Raw genomic sequence first — 23,139 nt, forward strand, 5'->3', positions numbered from 1 at the left:
GTCCATATATACTTTGCTTTCCACGAGACTCCTGGTTTGATATATGCGTGTTACAGTATTCCCCGCAGTAACAGTGCCTGAGCCAGTGACTGTGATGGCTGAGGGGCCAAGGAGCTCTGAAATAGCAGAGGCCTGCTGGTGGACCGATTCCGAGGTTTACGAACACCCCGTGACCTCACGGTGAGAAAGGAAAAGCCTCTCCCATCGGGCTTATGCTGCAATGCAGACTTGGTCTGCTGAATGGCTTGCTACCCTTCCAGCCCCCAGAGCTTCCCCATTGGCTCCCTCTCCCTAGTCCTGCCTTTGTACCGCCCCCGTGCCCTCAGATCATTGGTCCTGATGCTCCCTCCGCTCCAGTATAAAAACCCTAGACCCTGAATGGCTCGCCCTCCTTTGGCTCTGGTGTCCCTTCGTGGAAAGATGCAGTAAACCGTCTCTGTGGAATACATACAGGAGAGCCCTCCCAACTCTTTGCCTCTGGTAACGCTGAGCAAGCCAGCTTGAGTGTGTGGTGAGAGTCTGCGCCAACAGCCACGCAGGTGAAAGGAGTAAGCTTTCTGGAGTGCAGTACTGCACCCACCAAAATGCTTCCTTTGCCAGGGACATTTCAGGCAAATGCAGCAACCCTTCACGAACCCACCACGCAGTGCGTTACTTAGAAAGCCTTTCCTAGGCAAGACTTCCAAGTTTACTTTGAAAGAGGGTCCAGGTTTTCTAAGATCAAATTAGCAAGTCAAAATGACTTGATTACACTTCGAGGGCAGAAACATATGCCCCCAGCCAGGGCTAGGGCTTGGCCAGGGCCTCAAGCCTCGACTGAGAGGGTTTCTCTATAATACTTACAAAATTGCCTAAAAACTTTATTAATATCAGTTAGGCACATGACTTCAGAACAGTTTATCTTCCCCACAAGCTGATTATGGACCTGAAGTATCTAAGGCTGGTCAGACCACTCTTGCAGGTACCCATCTTGGACTGGAATCTGTGGAAACACAAGCATATTCACGCTCCCAGGTTATCAACGGAAAGGGGCCTTCCCATTTTCCACTTTCAAGATTCCTAATAAATACTTCAGCTTTTTCCAAGTGAGCTTGTGATCATTCTGAATGCAATTGAAAAATCAAGAACATATAAACTTCTTTGCAGCCTTTCGCGGGGGGGCACACCCCATCCCTGCACCCTCCCTTTTCTTTTCTAACAATATGTAACATGAATATCTTTTAACTTACCAAATTCAAAAAATGTGTAACATAACATGCAGTCTTCTTACTATGAGCAGTAAAATGAGACGTCTAATAGAACAAGTGTACATTTCGTAAAAATAAGCAAGGTAATTATCTTCAACTGCTTAAATACCATTTCACAGAAAAGAGTACTTCGAAAAAACGTATCAGTTAATTTCTGCTTTAAAAAATAGCTTGCAAATTATGATAATCATTTATCGCAAAAAGAAATCAAAACAATGCAGGGGGGTTACAAGGTGATACGGTAAAAAAGCAATCTTTGAGATAGGGTCCAGGACTGTGGCAACATTTTGAATAACGAAAACAGAAGAGTTCTATGGACCAGCTGCAGGAACAACATACTTAGTCCGCAGCCACTTCTGCACAAGCTGGTGCAAATGCTGCAGCCCTCCCCCAAGGAAGGGGCCATCGGTCCACTCAGTCCTTTTCTTCAGCACAGTATCAGCTCCCGAGGGTCCGCAGGGAACAGGACCCTGGCTGTAGTGGCACAGGTCTGGTGGTCACATGGGTTGGGGCAGCCGTGCGGCCGCGCAAGTCTGGCAGCCCATCTCCTCACTTCTCACATACAGAGAGCTACTCGTGGCCCTCGCCATGAGATGAGCGGAGCTGCGGCCCCGGCAGCTCCCAGCGTCACTGATCCCACCTGCCTGCGGTGTGGGGGCAGCCGCCAGGCACAGCCGCGGCGAGGCTCTGCCATGTGCTCGCTGCTGTGTGCTCACCACCATGTGCTTGCCGCCACTTTCTGGCTCCACCATGTGCTTGCTGGCATGGGCGCTGGCACCGCTACGCACCGCGCCTCCGTGGCCCTGCACGCTCTCCCCCCGCCGCGTCTGCTGCCGCTGCTGCACTCTCACAGAGAGCAAACGGAGAGGGAACACTCTACCAGGACAGGACCCCCTGGCTCCAGCCACTTGCCGCAACCCAGCTCCAGGTGATGCCGCATGGCAGGGGGTGGCGCGAGCTTTTCTACAGTACTGAGTACAAATGGTGGGGGGGACGAGGGCCCATTTTCTGATTCTTCTCCCATAGCCCCGACAGAATTACGGTCGCTCACTGGCGGCACAGAAGGGCTCGGCACAGCTGCTGCGGTGGCACAAGCGGCTTTCTTTGTCTGGTCTCTGGGTGCCACATGTGCCCCAAGCGCGTTGCACACAGCCCTCCACGGACACAAAAACTCCTTCAGCGCTCCTTCTAAAGCGTCCCATGTCCAAGGATCAAAAATATTGGTACCATCTAAAGTTTAGTCACAGTCTTTTGCCCAGAAGAAGAGTCTGTTCAAATCTGTAGACTCAACTTTCCTGCCACGTTTCTTTAAAATCTGTTTTAACGTCTCTGGGACGTTCTGTTCCTGGGATACTCCATCCCCTACATCCCCCATGGCTCACCTACAACTTGTAGGGATTATCGCTGGCCAGCGTTCCTGCTTCTGGCAGCAGCACTTCAAGTCCCATGAGGCTCACCGATGGACACACAGATAGGCATATAATAAATTTCACACATGGGGCACCATTTGTCAGTGACTGAGGCATGGACCCAGACCAGCAAGGAATCTGAATCATTTATTCAAAGGAGTGAGCTGGTTTTCTACACTTTTCTGAGGCACAATATTTCCTTGTATGGCAATTCTCACTACGTGACCTATCCTGTGTTGCCACATCAGCAACACACTTCCTTCTACGGGATGATCACTCGCTGTTCACTCGTCCTCTCGTCCTCTCCGTAGGGGTCTGCCATGCGACACCTCCTCCCCCCAGGGTCTGGTGGAGACAAGTGCCACCCATGTGCTCCTTTGCAGGCAGGTTTTACAGCTCACAACCTAATTCTATCTTATTTCTCCCCATAACTTTTCCCTTTTATAAATCACAGGTGTTTGTATTGTGATTTGGTTTGAATATTCAGAAATACAAGGAATGTTATGTGTCATTTACAGCAGAACTTTGGAGATACTGTACGTAAGTTTTACTGTCATTATACCACCTGAGGCCTTGTCTAAATCCAAGATTGTGTCACTCATCTCAGGTAAAACATTAAATAGAGTTCAGCCAAACTGGTTCAAAACCTTTTGCTAATATTCTTAATTTGATTCAACTACATGTGAGCCACTACTTTCACTTTGATTCGAAATAATGTCTGGTCACTGCATGTTCATTTTCAGTTTGTTTATTTGTTTAAAGCCAATGTAGATGGCTTTGCATAGGTTAGTTACATCAATTAACTATGGAAAAAATACCAAATTGAAGCTGTCTAGTCAAAGTTGGGAATTAAGCTGAACTTCTGCTGTAAACTCCAATAACCATGGGTGAGGAAAATGAAGTGGCATAAAAATTAAGCTGGTCTCTCTAATAAACATGCTGAATTCTGTTCTTTAATATCAGCAATTAAGGAAGACAAGTTGCACAGGTAGTTTTAGAAAGGGGAAATAAAAGCACAGGTGGAAGAAAGTGGGAAAGAAAAGGAAAAGCAAGGGGAAAGAAAAAAGTGTTTTTTAAAATCCATCAGCCTAAAAGGATTAAGAACTCAAAATTCTTTGCTGTATTGTTTTAATTTTCCATGCACTGTTTATAAGTTCTGTTCTCAACTATCTGACTGAGAACCCATATGCATGTTGTTCTGGTTTAGGGTATCTTCTATCTGGACCCTTTCAGTTCTGGCGAATGAGATCCCATATTCCTGTCATCTGTACCAAAATTAACATGAAGATAAAAACATTCTTTGCTAAAGTTGCATCTTTGCTTAGTTAAGAACTTACAATAACTTCCAAGTTATTTTCTATAAATTTTTAGTATCCTTGCCACTTATAAGAAATATACTTCAGTAAATAAAACAAATGATTATTCCTCTAACTTGTAAACTTCTGCTGGCTATAACCAGGTCGAAGTTATGGTATTCTGGTACAAAGTCTACTCATGTAATGATACAGTCAGCATGAGTTATATTTATAAACTATGAACAGTCTGGGATGAGGAGTATCTCCTTGCTCTGTGATCTAACTTCTGCTTGAAATCACTGCTTGATTGCAGTGCAGAATGTTACTGTATGATGTACCTCACTCTACCAGTCAACAAGATAATTGCCACTGGCATGTGTCCAAGTGCTCTGCTGCAGCAGAATTCAACGCCTTGTAGCGTCACAACTAATGGGCAAAAGGAGCATGTGTGACAAAAGAAAGGCTTAGTACTTGAATATGCCTGGAATAATTCTTATCTGCAACAAGCAAAAACTCTAGAACAGGCAAAACCTGGAATTCCCTTCAGCCAATCTTTGGTATTCCTAATTAAGGTCTCTTAGCAGGTCTTAAAATTCCTTTAGTAAAAATGTTAAGAGTTTTGGAGCCTACCATGCTGTATTACACTTTTTTTAGTACTAGATGAATCAAAGGGCTTCTGAGAGGTTACCCCAAGAGCAGACCAAACCAGCAAATCATCTCGTGATTCAGACTACTGTGGGAAAAGTCCATTCTCATCTAAGCAAAAAAGGACATTTGATTCTGCAGTTCAAAGCCACATATGTATTTTCCACCAAAACAGGAACAGACATCTTGTGACATTCTTGAGAGGCAAGAATATTTGGGGAGAATGCCTAATCTGGTAATGCAAATTTAATTTCTGATTGAGCTTTTCTTGGTCCAGGTTTGAGGAAGACGTGATTTCCAGCTATGGAATGCTTCCTTAGCAATACTTTTTAAGTAGTATATGTCTAGTATTTATTACTCTTTAGCCAGTGCCAAGTAACTTAAAAGCAACAGGTATCGAATTATTTCATTGATGTAGGTTCACAAACTGGGCCAAGTTAATTTTCTTGCATCTTCCAACATCAAACCCCTGCATCGCACTATAGGCCTCTGTAACACCTCATGTCTTATGGACTGGAGCTCCAGCAAACCACAGTTGCATGGCTGGCACCTGCATTCCCAGATCCTAGTCCTGGTGACCCTCCTCATGGATTTACTGGAAATCCAAAGCACACGTCCTTTGCATCTGACAATAAATATTAAGCTTTCCCGTGGCTTGTGTCAGTGAGGGACTTTGCTGCCTGTGGGGGTGGAAGGTCCTGGCACGGCAGGGGAGGGGCTGTTGCAACTGAGTTTATGTCACTCAACAAAATCACCAGAAAAGGCATCAGCAAAAGCAGGTGTGAGTCACCACAAAAACTGCTGTGACCACTTCCCTGGGGAGCCTGCTCCAGTGCCAGACCAGCCTCTGGCTAAAAAACCTTTTCCTAATATCTAGCCTAAACCTCCCTGACACAACTTCAGGCCATTCCCTTGGATCCTGTCACAGTGAAAGCATGATAAAGGCTGTTGACAAGGTTTGCTCTACTACTTACTAGTACTACCTTAGCATCACTAAGGGTGTACCACTTAAATAAATACCACTTTTAACCACATCAACTAAGTGGTTAAAGCACACAGAGAAAAACAGGACTAAAATCTAAAATCACACAGAGTAACAGAATTGTTAGGGTTGGAAGAGACCTCTGGAGATCATCCCGTCCAATTCCTCTGCCAAGGCACAGTCAGCTAGAGCAGGTTACACAGGAACATGTCCAGCTGGGTTTTGAATGTCTCCAGAGAGGGAGTCCATGACCTTCTTGGGCAGCCTGTTGCAGTGCTCTGATACCCTCAGTGTAGAAGTTCTTCCCCATGTTTAAGTGGAACTTCTTGTGTTTTAGTTTATGGCCACTGCTCCTTGTCCTGTTGCTGGGCACCCCTGAAAAGAGTCTGGCACCATCCTCTTGGCACCGGCCTTCGAGGTATTTCTATGTGTTGAGGAGATCCCCTCTCAGCCTTCTCATCTCCAGACTAAACAGGCCCAGCTCCTGCAGTCTCCCCTCATAAGAGAGATGTTTCAAACCCCAAATTGTCTTTGTGACTCCCCACTGGATCTTCTCCAGTAGCTCCTTGTCTCTCTTGCCTCTCTCCTCTTGTACTGAGAAACCCAGAACGGGACACGGCACTCCTCACAAAGCGATGTCCGTGGAGGCTGGAGATGCAAAAGGGCAGGGATGTGACAGCCTAAAGCTAAAAAAGCCGAGGAGGAGGCTCTGGTTGAGTCACGCGGCTCGGGACGAGTCCCCGCGGGCACGCTCAGCCCTTCGGGGGCGCGCGCGGTGCCGGGCGCGCGCACGGGCGGTGCCCCTTTCTAGCAACTTCCCTGTTGAGCTGCGTCATCACGGCGCGCGGCGGCCGGGCCGGGCTGTTACCGGTGTCGCGGGCGCGGCGCGAGCGCTCGGCTGCGGCCGCCGGGAGCCGCCGGCAAGGCCCCCTGCCCGTCCCTGCCCGTCCCTGCCCGTCCCTGCCCGTCCCTGCCCTGCCCTGCCCTGCCCTGCCCTGCCCGTCCCGTCCCGTCCCGTCCGCACACGGCAATGTCGGACCGAGCGGAGGGGACCGCGGGGGGTCCCCCGGGCTCCCCGACCCTCGACTCCGCCAGTGCCGCCGAGCCGCGGATCATCAAAGTCACGGTGAAGACTCCCAAGGAGAAGGAGGAGTTCGCCGTTTCCGAGACCAGCAGCATCCGCCAGGTGAGGGGCGGCGGAGCAGGCTGAGGGGGCCGGCGGGGCCGCGTTGGGGTCGGGGCCGAGCGGAACGCCGCCCGGGAGGGGAGCGCCAGCCCGCGGCTCCCGCCTCCGGCGGCGCGGGGCGAGGGCCCTTCCCGGTGACAAAGCAGCTTCTGCTGGCCCGGGTCGCGCCGGGCGCTGTTGGGCGAGCACCAGCACCGATCCCGGCCCAGGAGAGGACTGATGCCATCTGAGGCTAGCAGGGGTAGTGGAGAAGCGTGCCGCCTCGTACCCTCCTCACCGACTTCTCTCTGTTGCTCTGCAGAGGGCCGGCTCGGAAGGTGGATATAGCTCGTTCATGAAGTCATTGAATCATAGAATGGTTTGGGTCGGAAGGAGACACTGAAAATCATCCAGTTCCCGTTCCCCTGTCGTAGGCAGGGACACCTTCAGCTAGACCAGGTTGCTCAGAGCCCCATCCAGCCTGGCTTTGAACACTTCCAGGGATGGGCCATCCACAGCTTCTTTGTGCAGTCTGTTCCAGTGCCTCACCACCCCCACAGTAAAGAATTTTTTCGTAATTGCTTCTCTAAACCTACTCTCAGTTTGAAGCCATTGCCCCTTGTCCTGTCAGTACACGTTCTTGTAAACAGCCTTGCCTCATCTTTCTGCAAGTTCCCTTCAAGTACTGGAAGGCCACAGTTAGGCCATCCCAAAGCCTTCTCTTTTCTCATTTTCTAACTGTAAGTTGTCCTGTCGAGCTGACTGGTTTTGGTAGCAGCTGTCTCACTGGCTGGCTAACATGACTGTAGAAGACATATTCAGTTGCTTGGATCTCTGTATTTCCAGTGGTTATTTTGATCTAACACTGTCTTTATAAACAGCAAGTAGGCCTCCAACTTGGGGAAGTCATAGCCTTGTACTGTGTGTGTACAATCTACAGTTGGCTGTACTTAAATGTGCTAGTTATGGATCTAGTACTTAGCATGGCACTACTGTCAGATAACCAAGTTATTAGGGATTTTGGGCATTCCTGTGAAAGGCTGTGCCCCAGATGTGACTGTCTCAAACTAGTGACACCTGCTGATTCATCGACACTGTTTCCTGCCAGTTTCTTCTGGTTTTGTAGAAGGTTTGCTGTGCAAGTATTGACTAGAACTTCATTTATTTCAGTTAGAAAGCAACAAATCATAGAAAAAGTGCTATCAAAATATAAAAACCCAGAGTCTCCTGCTTGTAAAGGATGTAGACATTGCTAGATTCAGAACCTTCTTCATTTTCCATAGGATTTCCCAGTTTTCTCCCTGAAATGGTTCTAAATGTGGCAACTTCATGCTATTCCACAAATTTTTTTTGTGTCATTGGTATTGCAGACCTCATCAAAAAAAGGTTACATGTCTGAAAGCACCACTAATGTCTAGATACAGAACTTTACATCATTCCTTATGTGTGAGCTGAATGACACTGTTTGGTTAAGGATACGAAAGATGAAGTAAAGGCTCTGAGATTTCAAATGTAGTGCTAGCACTTCAGCTAGATTGTCAGATTTTTCTTTCACCTAGTTGCTGTGAATAGAGAAAATGCTAATATTTCTTTCAATTTTTTTGTCCTTACATGTAGTCTACATTCAGTTTGGGTTGGGGGTTTTTTTAGGGGTTTTTTTGGGGGGGGGGGGGGGGGGAGGCGGGCTAGAAGTGTCCCAGACCCGAGTTCCATTGAGGTTTTCTCCAGCTGCCAATGCATTGAGTCTGCTCTCTTGTCTTCTCCAGTCTTTTGGCAGCTGCAGTATTGTGTGCAGTACTCGCTCTGCAAGCTTGATCTAGGCATTTCTCCCGAAAGTAAAATGACTGTGTTTGCTTTTTAATGTTGTCCACTGCTTTCCCAGCAATCTCAGTCTGAAAGGGGTGCTTTTCACTTCTCTGTTCTCCATAGATTTGTGAGCAGCATCAATGCAGTTTTTGTAAAAGTCTTTGAAGTTTTGGGGCTTTTATTTTGTTTGGATATTTCAAAAGAGAGATTCATAAATGGAATCTAGCCTGACGATTGTGTTTGTCCTGAAAAGCAGTCAGCCATTAGTTTGGGTCCTTCGTAAATTTTAAGCAGTTTTACTTTAGCTGTGAATTTTGTAATGTATTTGACTTCAACAGGTTTGTTCCAGGTTTGAATACTGGTGGAGCTGCCAGGTGTTCAAATAAATAGTTGTCATAAACTGAAACAGTTGTACAACCTAGCAGGAGCATGAATTTTTACTGAAAGCAGTCATGCAAGTTTAGGGAATTACCAGAGCACACTACTTCAAATGTCTTTGTTGTCCACAGATATCTTAAAGTCCGAGTGTTGTCTCTCTTGGAACTGTTGTTAAAAGATTAGATCTGCAGTTGTATCTTAATTCCTGTGAAGTAAGATTGCCCTGGTGGGTTGACCATTTGGTTGAAGTTCCAGGCAGTGCAACAGCACTAAAAAATGTGCTGTCCCTGTAGTGTGACTAATATTGGCTGTTTCTCTTAAACTGCAAAAATGAGCTGTTGATGATAATAAGCATCAACAGTAGATATAATGTTTCTAGAGCCAGCCTTGAAAATAGGTTAATCTCAAATACCAGACAAGTTGCACATCTGTTCACATGTATCTGGAATCAGCAAGTGGTTTGTACAGTTGAGATAGGTGGGCCAGTAACTTGTAGGCTAAAAAAAAAAACCCCAAAACCCAGCAAAAGAAACGCCCTCAGTGTATTTCTGTAGCTAACATTAGAACTTAGTGAATTATTTGTTTACAATCATTTCAGAATACTGCCAGAACATGAACCTAGATTTTCTAGGAAAATACTTCGTGTCACCAGGGCCAAATTTAGGGCTACACAAATTATGTTTTATGTTGCTCCATTAATATAAATCAGGTCTGCAACTTTTCTGTCAAGATATTTCCTGTATTGGAAGACTTCAGCAGAATAGATTTGTTACTGTGATCCTGTGTTGTGCAGCTAGAACAGTGAGTATGCAGATTGGTATGGAAAATAAACTAAGTACAAAGCCACTCTGGGAGGTCAGTTGATTGCAACTGCTGTCCATCTGTCTCTTATTCTCTGAAAACTGTATGATTGTGCTGAGCACAGTTTGGCTCGGTATTAGGACAAGTACCAAATATTTTCATTCTTGACTGGATATGATACTGGTCTTGCTCAGTGCAGAGACTTAATGAATCTGTGGTGGGTAAAGATGAATACCTATAAACTTGTTGACTTTAGCTGACCCTGACAGTGCTGATACTCCAGCTCAGTAAAACTGTTTGTCTCTTGTCTTATGTTTTTTCCTTGCAATTATTTTCTGAGTTCGTGGCAATACAATGTTTGCGATTTCTTGCTTAGCAGAGTTGACTTAATGTGTTTCGGTAAAGCCTGTATACAAAGAAAAAGTGCGCTCATTTTAGGAACGACTCATGCCTTCATGTCTTAGTGAATGACTTGAATTGTTTGATTGTTAAGGTGTTGGAACTGGTTACATGGAAAAACAGTTTTTTACCTTCATCATTTAGAATGAGGGAGTTTTAGAAGAGTTAAAGCTTGCTGGTGCTTCATGGGGCTGTTTTAGTGCCCTGTGTTGACATTTGAAGTATTCGCGAGTTTATTGTAACTGGTTCGGAGTTAGTGTCTGCAGGTGCGTAGCACACTGAAGGATACTGAGTTGTCCATTCTGTGAACATTACAACTCTGAAACAGAGTAACATGCCTAGCTGTGTGTTACTAACCTCTGGTCCAATAAAAGAGTGGATACAGTAAATCTATGCTAATAATTTCAGAAACTTGAAGTTCTTGGGGAGAATGGTTGTCAGTCCTTTGATTATATAAAAATTTCAGAGGAATGCCCATCTGGAAAAGTTAGTGAAATTGAGTTTAGTTCCACAGAAAACAGATTAGATCCTTTTGCAGGTTTAGGGGTTTTCCCCGCATTTTTATTTAGCTTCAACCTTTAAATAGAATTTCTCTTCAGTATGGAATACAGTTTTCAGTAACAGCATATTTAACAGCTACTAGTATGCTTTTAAAGTAGGTGAACACAGATGTGCTTTCTGTACTAGACTAAACTACAGATAAAACCTCTGAGTTACTTAATTATAAGTGTAATTGTATCTACTGTGTTGAGACTCTGATTTTTTGTTAAGTGGGGATCTTTAAAGCTGTATTTTTTGATTATAATTGCAGTACAGTTTGTGATTGAAACTTTAAAATCATAAATCCAGGGTTTCATATTTGTGCCTGGTTCTCGCAATCCCAAATTGGTAGTCTTCTGCTTTGTGAAGATCACACAGGTGTAAATGTTAAATTGTTAAAACATTGGGTAATTTTGTAGTGGAGCATCTTTCCTGGCTTGCATATGCTGTCAATATTTTATGTAAAGTTTTACTTTACAAGAAATTTTACTTTATAAGAACAATTATTTTACCATGATCCAATTCTGTCTCACTGTTTTTCTGTAATCCAGGGACTACTGAATGGTACAAACAAGATAGGTTGAAACTGTGTAATGGAATCCAGTCTGTTCTTCGTTTCCATGATTGCAATTTAGGTTTCTGTTAGGTTCTTCAGTTGTCTCAATGCACTTGAATACACAAAGTATTTAGTGTTAGGTTTTCCATCATCTCAGTGCATTGTAACATGTCTGTGTGATTCCTTATGGAGTCTGCCTTGTGATATACTCTGATTATACATATTTCTTAAGGTGGGGTTTTTTTCCTCCTCATTTCGTGAATTCAAAATTGTTTTACAGCAATGGTAGGTGATTATTTGATAGAAGAACCTTCTGAAGTAAAAGTGTATTGACTTTCCTGACTATTGGCTTAGATGTAGCTCAAAGGTATCAGTTATCTGACCATAGTACTCCACAAGTGTTCGCTGATAAATGACTGGTAGACAGAGTAATATAAGAAAACCTGTTTGAGTAGTAGTGTAAAGTGTCTTCTGTGTAGATACTTTTCTGCATAAAAGTAAGACATTAATATATATTTTTAAATTCTTTTCTTTAAACTTTATCCATGTTGGATAGGGCCTGCATTTGTCCTGGGAGTTTGCCGAGCTAAAATCCCTCACCCTCAGTCAGGGGTATCACACAGTTTTTAAAAAATTGTCCTGTGTTCTGTTCAAAATTGGTGACAGCACAGAAAACCTTAATGAATAATTAGCTGTGGTAGAGGTGTCATGTAAGGATTTTTAAAACCAATCAATGTTTCAATCTAGTGACTATAAACCTTAGCTCTGTAAAAATGGTGATTTTCTGGGAGTAAAGTTAGGGTAAAATCTTAATAATTTGGAATATATGGTGATGTGGTGTTCTGGTTTTGACTGGGACAGAGCTAATTTTTTTAGTAGTTGATATGGTGCTGTGTTTTGTATTCAGTGCAAGAATAATCTTGGTAACACACCAATTTTGGTTGTTGCTAAACAATGGTGTTGTTTTTTAGGAATGTTACTCCCTAACTAAGTAACCCCACCGAGACTCTCCAAACTACACTGCCACTTTCTCTCTCTGCCATGTTTTCCCTTCCCTCTCCCTTCTGAGCCAGGGCTTTATTTGTTTGTTAAATAATATTGAATGTTGTATAAATTAGTTGAGAGTTGTATAATACGGTTGAGAGTTTTCAAGATGAAAATAATAATAAAAGAGAGGAGTTGAAGCATTTTCTATTTTTGTGCAGCACAAAAACCTCAATGGGTTGAGTTGAATCTTAGTTTCCTCTAACTTATAAAGCTTTTTCTCTTTCCACTCTTCATAAGTGGTCAGTCAACCCAAGGCATGCTGGAGAGGAGGAGAGTTGGAAGCACAAAAGGTCAAGATCACAGGTTGAGATAAGAACAATTTACTGCAAACAGCAATGAGATAAGAAAACAAATATTAACAGCAACAATTCTAATGATAGAGGGTGCAAGAAAATGAATGATTCACACAGAAAGAATCCCCTTGATAACAGACAATACCGGATATTTTCCTCCACCATGTTTTCTTAACCACAAGGAGTCCCTTCTCCTTTGGAAGAGATTCCTTTTCCCCAGCTGCTGGCAATGACCAGAGGTGGTATAGTATAACCTCTGGGTCCTGGCCATGTCCCCTCCTGGGTACTGCAAAAATTAACACTGTCCTGGCCTGAACCAGGACAGTGTTTTTTCTAAATGAAGGAGTTTTCAGTTTGCATTACTTTGCCAGCAATCATGTACATAACAAACAGGGAGAGAGTAGATTGCCAAGTGCTTTTATGGAGAAGTATTGCTTCTTCAGACAAAAGCTTGGAGAAGTGGAGGGGCTTGCTGAAGGATCCCTGGAAGGAATAGAAATGGCTAGAACTTGAGTCCCGAGCCCTTTACACTACTATGCACTGCTGCCGTTTACCCTTTATGGGCTGCTAGCCTTGTAAACTCATCAAGAATCTGACTTTGTGTTTTCAAGTGTGCTTTTTTTTGTGAGTTTGGTTTCGGTGCAGACATCTGAGGAAATAATTTTATTGTGAAACTAGCATGGGTCATTGGCAAAGCCACCAGAAGATAGTAAGTCCATTGAGATATGAAAGACAGAATACTCTTACATAGACTTATTTTTGTGTTGTTTCTAGCTATGCTTTATCTGCTGTGGGCCAAAAGGGCTTGTATTCCTGCTTGAAAGGATGAATTCTTGTCTTCCTTCCTGTATAATGTCCTAGAGTTGTGCAATGAAACCTTGTTTTTACTGATTCACTGTAAGTCAGTCATAAGATGACCAGGTCATGATTCACCACAAAAGGAAACCACAGCTATCAGCGGTTATATATGGCTGTGTGTTTGGTTCCTTACTTCTTGGGTCAAGACGACCTGTAACCATTAATTCTGTTGTATAAAAGAAAGCTGGAGCTCATCAAAATTTGCTTCTGAGACTGCTCAATGTGGATGTAAGACAGACTGAAGTGCGGTCAATATGGTTAACTGTGTATGCTGTTAGGAAAGACAGTTGAAAGTTTAAATATTATGAGTGTGTTTTGAAACAGCGGTGCCAAACAAGGTAATGCTGTTTCAAAATCTTCCTTTGTAGTAGAACTGTTTGAGGGACTGCTGGGAATGAGAACTGTAGTTCAGCCCTCTATGTACAAACCTTTGCTTCCATGTCATCCTCTATTGTGTTTGAAACAAGGTTTCATGTGGGGAGAGTCAGCAAACTCGCTTTTTTTTACAGTCACCTAGATAAAACTGTAGCCTAATATTTTCAAAGTAGTTGAAGTTTTTAGGGGCCGGTGTTCTGTTACTTTCAATGGGACTTGGATGTTAATTGCCCAAGAACTCTTCCAGGTTGTTAATGTAATTTAATTTTTAAATATGACTTACTAAGCTGAGCTTGAGAGATTTTTGGGAAAGTATTTTTTAATTTATTTGTTTTCTTCTTTTTATTACTTTTTCACAACATCTTGTCTTTTGAGTGGATAGTAAGATTATTACAGTTGCTGGTTTTGATGTCATAAAATGAGTCAGCAGAAGCTTTTGAATCATTATATGGTGGTAACATGTCAAAGGAGAGTTTGAATGTTAATACTTTTACTTTGCCTGGAACAACTCTTTAGCAGGTTCTTCCAAGGCCAGCTTGTCAGATGTTAATAGGTTAATGTTTAAATTATGGATCTGCTCTGCAAAGTGACAGTGCAAAATAGTATCTGGTTTAGTCAGCTGTTCTACTTCATGTGTATTCAGATACTTGCTTTGTTTGGTGACAGAGTGTTTACTTTGGCTAGCTTGAGTACCAGTATGCATGTGTTCAGCACTGACATCAACACTGTACAGTGTCCACCCATACCTTGCAAAAAACTTCAGAGGCAATCAAGTTGAGCAGGTGTAGTAAAAGTCCTAGCGTGCTTCACAGAGAGTTGCTCAGGTTTTTTTTCTATGTGTCTTAACACAGAACAAAAAAAGGCAAGTTTTGTTAATGGTGATTATCTTAAAGGTGCTATGAAGATAAGGGTATTTGGCATGGAATTGAGGGTATAAACAAGAAGTGCTGATGTGCTGCTGAAAAGCCAATGAGTGGTCTCAATATGAAAAGTTATACTGCTCCTGTATTTCAAAGCAAAAAAAAAAGTTTATGTAGACAAGTTAACTTGAGGTAAAATGGCAGTTTGGGCAAAGTGCTTCAACGAGATGAGCTTTAGATTTGTTCTAATTCATGTCAAATCTAGAAGCTGCCATGCTTTGAGGAGAATGTAACCTTGAATTAACTCACTCTGGTTAAGAACGCTTTTTACTTTTCTCCCTGGGAAAACCAGGCCTCTGTCTAGACATTAGTCCTGTGTTTTAGTCTGATTCCCAATGTGTTTCTGTCCACGTATTTTTCTAATAATCATGTAAAAAATTTACATGATTTTACATTATTTTTACTGTATTCAGTTACTAGAGGAGTACAATGAACTAGTTTCCACTAGGTGACTTGACACTAGGTGTCAAGTAAGTTGAAACATTATTTTTACAACTTTTGAGTCTTTTCCTATGCACAGATATGACTGAACACCTTTGTAATACGACAAGGCGTAGTATTATTACAGTGAAGTAAAACTTGTATTTTAGAACAATACAGCAAACGAGCGGATGTTGTTGCTTGGATTGTTACGTGTTAATTAAAAGGATGAGTCACTGAAGTAGGAGAATTGGACAGAAATGCTCATCATTTCCAGCCAGCAACACTGAACTCCTTCTGCGTTTGATTTTCCTTGTGGACGAAGTATTTTAACTGTAATTTACTGATGCCATTATTTAGTTATGTTGTGCAAACTGAAGACCTAAACAGCACCAAAATCAAATTTTTTAGAACTGCCTAAATATGCATTAATTTCCATCATCATAATCTGTCGTGGTTTAACCTCAGCCAGCAATTAAGTGTCATGCAACTGCTTCCTCATGTCTCTCCTGCCTAGTGAAATGGGGAAGCGAATCAGAAGAAAAAAGTAAAAAAGTTGATATAAGAACAGTTTAATATTTAAAACAACAACAATAATAATAACAACAACAATAATGGTAATGAATGAGAGGGATAGAGGAGTAAAACTCAAGAGAAACAAATGATGCACAGTACAGTGGCTCAGCACCCACTGACTGATGCCCAGCCTGTTCCCTTCACTGGCAAGTGCTCCAGCCACACTACCCAGGTGAAAGCAGGGATTGGGAGAATGAAGAACCATCCTCTGTAGAAGATCAGGTTTAAGACCCTTTAAGGAACCTGAAGGTGCACAGTTCCATGGGATCTGATGAGATATGCCCATGGCCCCTGAGGGAACTGGGCAAGGAAGTAGCTAGGCCACTAGCCATCATATTTGGGAAGTAGTGGCAGTACCCCATGGAAGTTCCCAAAGACTGGAAGAGGCGAAACAGAACATCCATGTATTTTTGGGAAGGGAAATTGAGAAGAGCCAGGGAACTACAGACTGGTCAATCTTACCTCAGTGCCTGGCAGGATCATGGAACAGAACCTCCTGGAAATTGTGCTAAGGAACGTGGAAGGTAAGGACATGATTTGTGACAGCCAACACAGCTTCTCTAAGGACAAATTTGGTGATTGCCTGTGATGGGGTTGCAGTTGTGGTGGATGAGGGAAAAGTGAGTGACATCATCTACGTGCACATATGTAGAGTGTTTGACACTGTGCCCTGTGGCTTGTCTCTAAACTGGAGAGATGGTTTTGACAAATGGACTACTCTGTAAGGAATTTAAAGGGTTGCAGTGAACGGGTCATTGTCCAAGTGGAGACCAGTGTCGAGTGGTGGCCTCAGGGATCGGTGCAGGGACAAGCATTGTTTAACATCTTTGTCAGTGACACAGACAGTGGGATTGAGTGCACCTCAACAATGCCAGTCTGTGTGGTGTGAATGAGGCACTGGAGGGAAGGGATGCCATCCTTGGAAAGCTTGAGAGATGGGCTCATGTGCCCATCAACAAGGCCAAGTGCAAGATCCTACACTTGGGTTGGGGCAATCCCAAGTACAAATACAGATGGAGTGGATCAAGAGCAGCCCTGAGGAGAAGGACTTGGGGGTGCTGGTGGATGAAAGGCTGGACATGACCCAGCAATGTGCACTCGCAGCCCAGAAAGTTGATTGTATCCCAGGCTGCATCCAAAGCATCATGGCCAGCAGGGTGAGGGAGGACATTCTGTTTCTCTCTTCTGTTCTGGTGAGACTCCACCCGGAGTGCTGCATCCAGCTCTGAGGTCCCCAGCACAGGAGGACATGGACCTGTTGGAGTGAGTCAGGAGGAGGCCACCAAGATGATCAGAGGACTGGGGCTCATGTCTTATAAAGACAGGCTGGGAGACTTCTGTTCATCGTGGAGAAGAGAAGGCTCCAGGGAGACATCATAGCAACCTTTCAGTGGCCAAAAGAGGCCCACATGAAAGATTGTGAGAGACTTTTTACAAGGGCATGGAGTGATGATAAAAGGGTAATGACTTTACCCTCTTCCATATTAGGAAGAAATTCTTTATGTGAGGATGCTGGAACAGGTTGCCCAGAGAAGTTGTGGATGCCCCATCACTGGAAGCATTCAAAAAGCCAGACTGGCTTTGAGTAATCTGGTGTAGGGAGAGGTGTCCCTGACCTTGGCAGAGGAGTTGGAACTAGATGATCTTTACTTTCCTTTTCCACAGTGTTTTTAGGATTCTGTTTTCCGTATGTGTAGATGATTCTCTTCCTCTGCAAAAAATAAAAAGTGTGTGAAGCTAATCTGTTATTTAAGGTGTTTTTGACAGTTAACACTTCGCAAACAGCCTCATTTGTAAACGGTCTTCCATGGTAATATAGGTTTTATGTGATGGTCTTCTCTGAATGAATTATCAGAGGGCTTGGTCCTGCTTACACTTTGTCATTTCAGGGGTCCCAATGTCATATTGAATGACAGTGAAGCTGAGGAAGAGACATAACACTTTCATTGCATCTTGACTAGGCTTTTTACGTAAATATGTCTCAGCCAAAACTGGCTTATTATTCTCAATAGTTTTATTATTGTGACTGGAAATAGGTCTGGTGTGCATTTGGATCATTCACAGATGTTGTTGTAGAGGTTATTTTGTGGGTCCTGGTACACTGATGGTTGCATTCATGTCCTGCTGTAGTGTTGTTTTTGCGAGGCAGCCTACAGCTTCCTCCAGCTGGGGCAGCAGAGGGAGAGCAGCCAGTCTCCTCCCTCTGGTGAGCAGCAACTGGAGACAAGGAAGTGGAATGAAGCTGCATCAGGTTCAGATTGGACTTTAGGGAAGGATTCTTCACTGGGAGGATGGGTGGTCACTGGAATAGACTCCTTTGCGGAGCGGTCATGGCACCAAGCCTGTTAGAGTTCAAGGAGCCTGCGGACAATGCTCTCAGTTATATGGTTCAGTTTCAGGTAGTCCTGTGAAAAGCAGGGAGTTGAACTCGATGATCCTTATGGTTCCATTCCAACTTGAGATATTCTATGGTTCCATGAATATTGTTTATACTACCATGTCAGCCTTCTGATGAGAATTAACTTGTGGATCTCACTGTCACAGCATATTGTGGAAAATATGGTAATAAGTGAGTTTAGGTAAATGACAATCTTTCATTTGTCACAGTATGGTTGTCCTTTATTCTGATGCATTAGCTTTGTCCCGCATTCTAAGTATTTCTGCTGGTTTTGCATTACTTTGCATATAAGAGTAATTATGCATAAGAATACAGGATAGGAAGCAACTGCCTGAGCAGTTGTTCAGCAGAACAAGGTGTGACATTTCATGCTCAAGATTTATAGGTGCTTCTTTCCCCTTCAGGCTGCGACATCACAGAAAAGAGTGACAAAAGTCAGAGGGTCCACAAAAACTCAGAAAATTTTATTTTTAGATTACACACCTGGCAAGTTAAATTGGTATGTTAAATCCCTGTCCTACTATATAAGCACATGGCAGTGGGTTTTATATAAAGAGGTGAGAGAGAAGGGAAGAAAGAAAGGAAAAAAGGAAAAAAAGAGAATAAAAGAGATCACCAGTCCTGGCTCCAGCATCAATCCAGCTGATGAGGAGTTCAGGGTCCTGGGGGTGTGCATGTGACTGGGCTTTGTAAAGATACTTTTTTTAGATGGGCATTCCCTGACTTGGATATAACTTTCTGACTTTCTATGCAAATTAGTTATCTTGCACAGTCTGTTCTTTCAGACCTTTCTGGAAATGGGTTGGAGGGCTTTGGGGATCTTGTGTGGTTTTCATCCCTCCCTACAGTCCATGCCCACTTCTCGGTTGCATTCCTGTGCTTGCACTGTTCTGTGTTGTACTTATCTCCACAAGCTACAGCAAGGATGTTTGTCCCAGAAAAGTACTGCCCTACTTCTGTATGGTCACCTTCACCAGCCACGTCTTGTTCTCTCCCACAGCATATTATTAGCAAAAATCCTTGGTTATTACCAAAAATTCTTGTCTCTTATTACCAACACACTTTGGTTGGCTACACGGCCATCCAGGTATCAGTGTTTGAGGTGTACACATTAACCTCTTCTGGGATTCTACAAAATGTCTAGAGTTTATAGCTATTAAATAAGTCAGTACTCTTACATGAGTGTTTTCTCACATTAATTTCTCACTTTTTCTTACAAATTGGAATATAGCTTGCAGGGTGGGGGGTTTATCTTCCACTAAGTGTAGATGAGCTGGTGTGAAATATTTTGGCCAGTATTGGTCCCCACACTTATGTAACAGAGTAATTGGCTTGGAAAATCCAAAGGGAGGTGGGAAGGCTTGGATTAGAAAAGAACCGTCAAGGAAAGATCAGCCTTACTGCAGTCCCTTGTTCAAAAGAGAACAATCTGTGTTGTCCATTGTGGGAAGGACAGTGAAGGCATCTGGTAGTGAAACACTGGAACAGGTTTCTTGGAAAAAAGTTGCTGAGGGACTCAGAGAACAGACTAGATAAACATGAGAGAAATAATTCAGGTAAGTAACACACTTGGGGAAGGAGTGGCCTGAGTGACTTTCTGGAATACTTTTAAGTCTAAATATTGCCAGTATAAAGGCTGACTTGTAAGTTATTTCTGCAACAACCAAAACTTAGCTCTGTGTGAGCAGACTTTTAACTAACCAAGGGCAACCTCCTGTACAAACACAGAGATTTAATCACTCTTGTCTCTTGGACTCTCTCTTTTTTTAAGCCGTGTTTATTTTTCTCTTCCTGTGCTATAAAACCTTTCAATCAGAAACTCACCTTCAAAGCATAATACATTGGAATTTTACTCTTTAGTCCTGCCTAATTATTTATGACTAGTTGCAAGATTAATATTTTATTCTCCTGTATGGAATGAGAATTCTGTTAGATGTTTGAGATGCTTTTTAAAGTATTATGGTCAACTTAATTTTAAAGTTTTAAACACAATGAACTTCTGAAGGACTTTCTAACTACCTGGGATTTTAAAAATACTTAGCCTGCTGACAAGTCTTGTTGAATAAATTTATCTGGCATTCTTATAACCAAGTCATTTCTTACCATTTTTTTTGGACATCTTTCTTTTTAAATTTTGTAAATATTCTGCTTTCAATGAGAGCATTTTTCCAGAGAGTAATAAATTGCAATTAGAAGTCATTGAAAGCATAACTTGGTTATTTTTGATTAGAAAGCAAGACGACATAGAGTGGACTTCCATGTTCAAGTGTTTTAATGAGGGAATGATTTCCTAGTGAAATGAAAAATGTGTTTATTCACTGTGTCCTGGGCTGCAAATGCATTTCATGTAGCTATGTTGTGCATTGAATGACAAAGCAGAGCCACCTAAGGTATAATTTTTGCCTGTGTGGAAAGGAATGCTGGTTTTGACACATGGAAGGAAGGCAGCAAAAATATATCAAAGAAGAGAGGATACTATCTTCTAGTTAGGTAGTTCCAGCAAAAGTCTAGACAGATTTATCCTCTTCGTGACATTGTGTCATCACTCCTTCAGCAGTGGATGGCTTCAGTGGTGTGCATATTTGTATGTGTGTACTTGCTAGTATATAATTATATGCATACTTCACCATGTGTATACATATGGGTGTGTTTAAGTACTATATATACTAGTATGTATTTATGTCATGGGTGCATGCCTGATTGAAGTCACAATAGTCGTCAAGAGAAATCAGATTTTTGTTGTCACGACTTACATAACGAGTGATCTAGATGTGAAATTCTTCTGATTTCCTTTTCTGTATGACAAAGAAATATTTCCCGTCTTCCTATGGACAAAAAAAAGTTAAGAAAACAAAACTATTTCTAGTTTGTGAAATACAGAATATGCAGTACAAGTGAGGTAATATAGCAAATGTAAAAAATAGATTGTTCTTAAATGATTTCTAAAAATTACAGTTCAGTATTTAATTACATAAATGTATATTAATTTTTTTTGTTTAGTTCAAAGAAGAAATCTCTAAGCGCTTCAAGTCCCACACTGATCAGCTTGTGTTGATATTTGCTGGAAAAATTTTAAAAGATCAAGATACTTTGACTCAGCATGGAATTCATGATGGACTCACTGTTCACCTGGTCATCAAAACACAAAACAGGTAACCTTAATGACGAGTGGTCTTCTGTTTGCCTCTCGAGAAGTAAAAGTACTCTGCATTTTTAATAGCTTTCTGCTGGCAAACTAGATTTGACTAAATCACCTTAATCAGTTCCTTAGTTACAGCTGGTGCAGGATAGCAGTGAAGTTATAAAATTAGAGTGTTTTTTTCATTTATCCTGTATTTTAATATGGTTCATGTTTCTAAATACATGGGGGGTTTTTTGGTTGTTTGGGTTTTTTTGTTTGTTGGTTTGGTTTTTTGTTATTTAACTTTTTTTTTTTAGTTCCAGCTGTTTTGGCTTCATAGTTGTTAGATAACCATCTCTTACTCTCCATTAATATATGTTATGCAGATTTTCTTTTCACACATGAAAACTTGCAGTGAATCTTTTCTTTCTCTTCTTTTTCTGCAGTGAGTTTTCTTTCCTTGTTTTACCAATGCAGTAGTAAAGACTCTCTGTTTTGGTCAAAAAAGGAAAGAAAATTTTTGAGAACTGCTTTGGTGTAATGAATTTATCTGCCTAAACAGACTTCGGATTTTAATGTGTGGGTTGTTTTTGTTGTTTTTTCCTTTGGTGAAGAAGCATTAGAATGATGTATCAGTTAGCTATGTCATGTGCACTTCCTGTGAAGTGCCCAAAAATCCTTCCAACAAGTAGAGTAATAGATCCCTCGAATGCAGTTTGTTATTAGTCAATAACATGCTCATTATTTTAGCTTGAAAGTGGTTTTGGCTCCTGTTCTACTTAGGTCTTTCTTGTTTGTGGTGAGGATCTCCTCTGATGTGAAAATGTCAGATGTTGAAGAGCATGGAGTGTAGGAGAGAACAGAAATAGGCCTTCCCTTTCAAGGCCTTACCAAGACACAAAGGCTAGCTAGTAACATTAGCATTAAATATAAATTCTTGTTGAAATTAGTAGCGTTAGCATTAAATGTAGCTACCTTTTGAAATTGATATCTTCTGTTCCGTATTAATGCCCTGAAAGGATTGTGTTCTCTGTCCTGGAGTCAAAATACATGTTTGTACTGTCAGAGGTCTCTCTTTCCTGCCCTGTGCCTCCTCCACCTGAAATTTAGGCTGATACAAGCCATGCCAGTCTTGAATACAGTATTAGGTAATACTGCAATTCTGTGCATCTGAGTGAGTATTCTGCTGTTGCTATTTTTTTATTGCTTTTTTTGCATGCAGTCTTGAGTGTGGCAGAGAGGCTTCATGAGTAGTGTTAGCAGGATGCTTTTGACTTGCAGAGTCTTCAGAGAGTTTATGGTTTGGACGTACTATAGCTGTACATACTGAAATACCATTGCCAGCCTCTTGGACCTTCTTGCACTTTGCCTCTGGACAGAGGAACCCCCAGGAGCACAAATGCCACATTTGTGGCTTTTGGGGAATTTTTGGTGTTCCTGCATCTGTCTTACCAGAATTGCACTCCATGTCTTCACTCTGGCCTGCCTTTTTTGAATCATTTTAGAAGAGTATGTTTCTATTATCTGCAGAATGTTTTAATCATATCTGAGAAAACAAAGTATGAATGAAAAACTACAGATCCTTTGCATGTACCTGTGCTGTCCTCAAAGTATATATTAAAGTTTTCACCCACTAGCTTTGCTTGAATAGACTAAAAACATGCTAAAACCTGCTAGAGAGAATTGCCAGCATAATGAGAATCACCTCTGAGAAAGGATAGTATTGTCCTGAAATATCTCAGTAGTATTCTTGCTAAAATATCTATATTTTATGCTTGTCCCAAAAGACAAGATTTAGACCCTGCCAGTGTCTGGCAAGTGCTGATTTTTGGCCATGAGTATCAAGATTGACTCATTCAAAACTACTTTACGCTATGCCATTTACTTTTATGTTGACTGTTGCTGTTA

At 42.2% G+C, this 23,139-nt stretch overlaps 1 protein-coding gene across 4 annotated transcripts in view; it reads left to right on the plus strand.

The window, feature by feature from the left end:
- The first annotated feature begins 6,451 nt into the window (after nt 1–6,451).
- The window catches only part of UBQLN1 (ubiquilin 1), a 29,592-nt gene continuing 12,904 nt past the window's right edge, over nt 6,452–23,139 (plus strand). Inside the window, exons 1-2 of one of the 4 annotated variants that reach the window (XM_039567070.1) lie at nt 6,452–6,764; nt 21,111–21,262. In XM_039567070.1, coding sequence (XP_039423004.1) covers nt 6,609–6,764; nt 21,111–21,262 — 308 coding nt within the window. In that variant the 5' untranslated portion in view covers nt 6,452–6,608. The remainder of the gene's footprint in view (nt 6,765–21,110; nt 21,263–23,139) is intronic. The other 3 variants (XM_039567069.1, XM_039567067.1, XM_039567068.1) reach the window with 3 other exon arrangements.

This window comes from Corvus cornix, chromosome Z (assembly GCF_000738735.6).
Source record: "Corvus cornix cornix isolate S_Up_H32 chromosome Z, ASM73873v5, whole genome shotgun sequence".
NCBI lineage: Eukaryota > Metazoa > Chordata > Aves > Passeriformes > Corvidae > Corvus > Corvus cornix.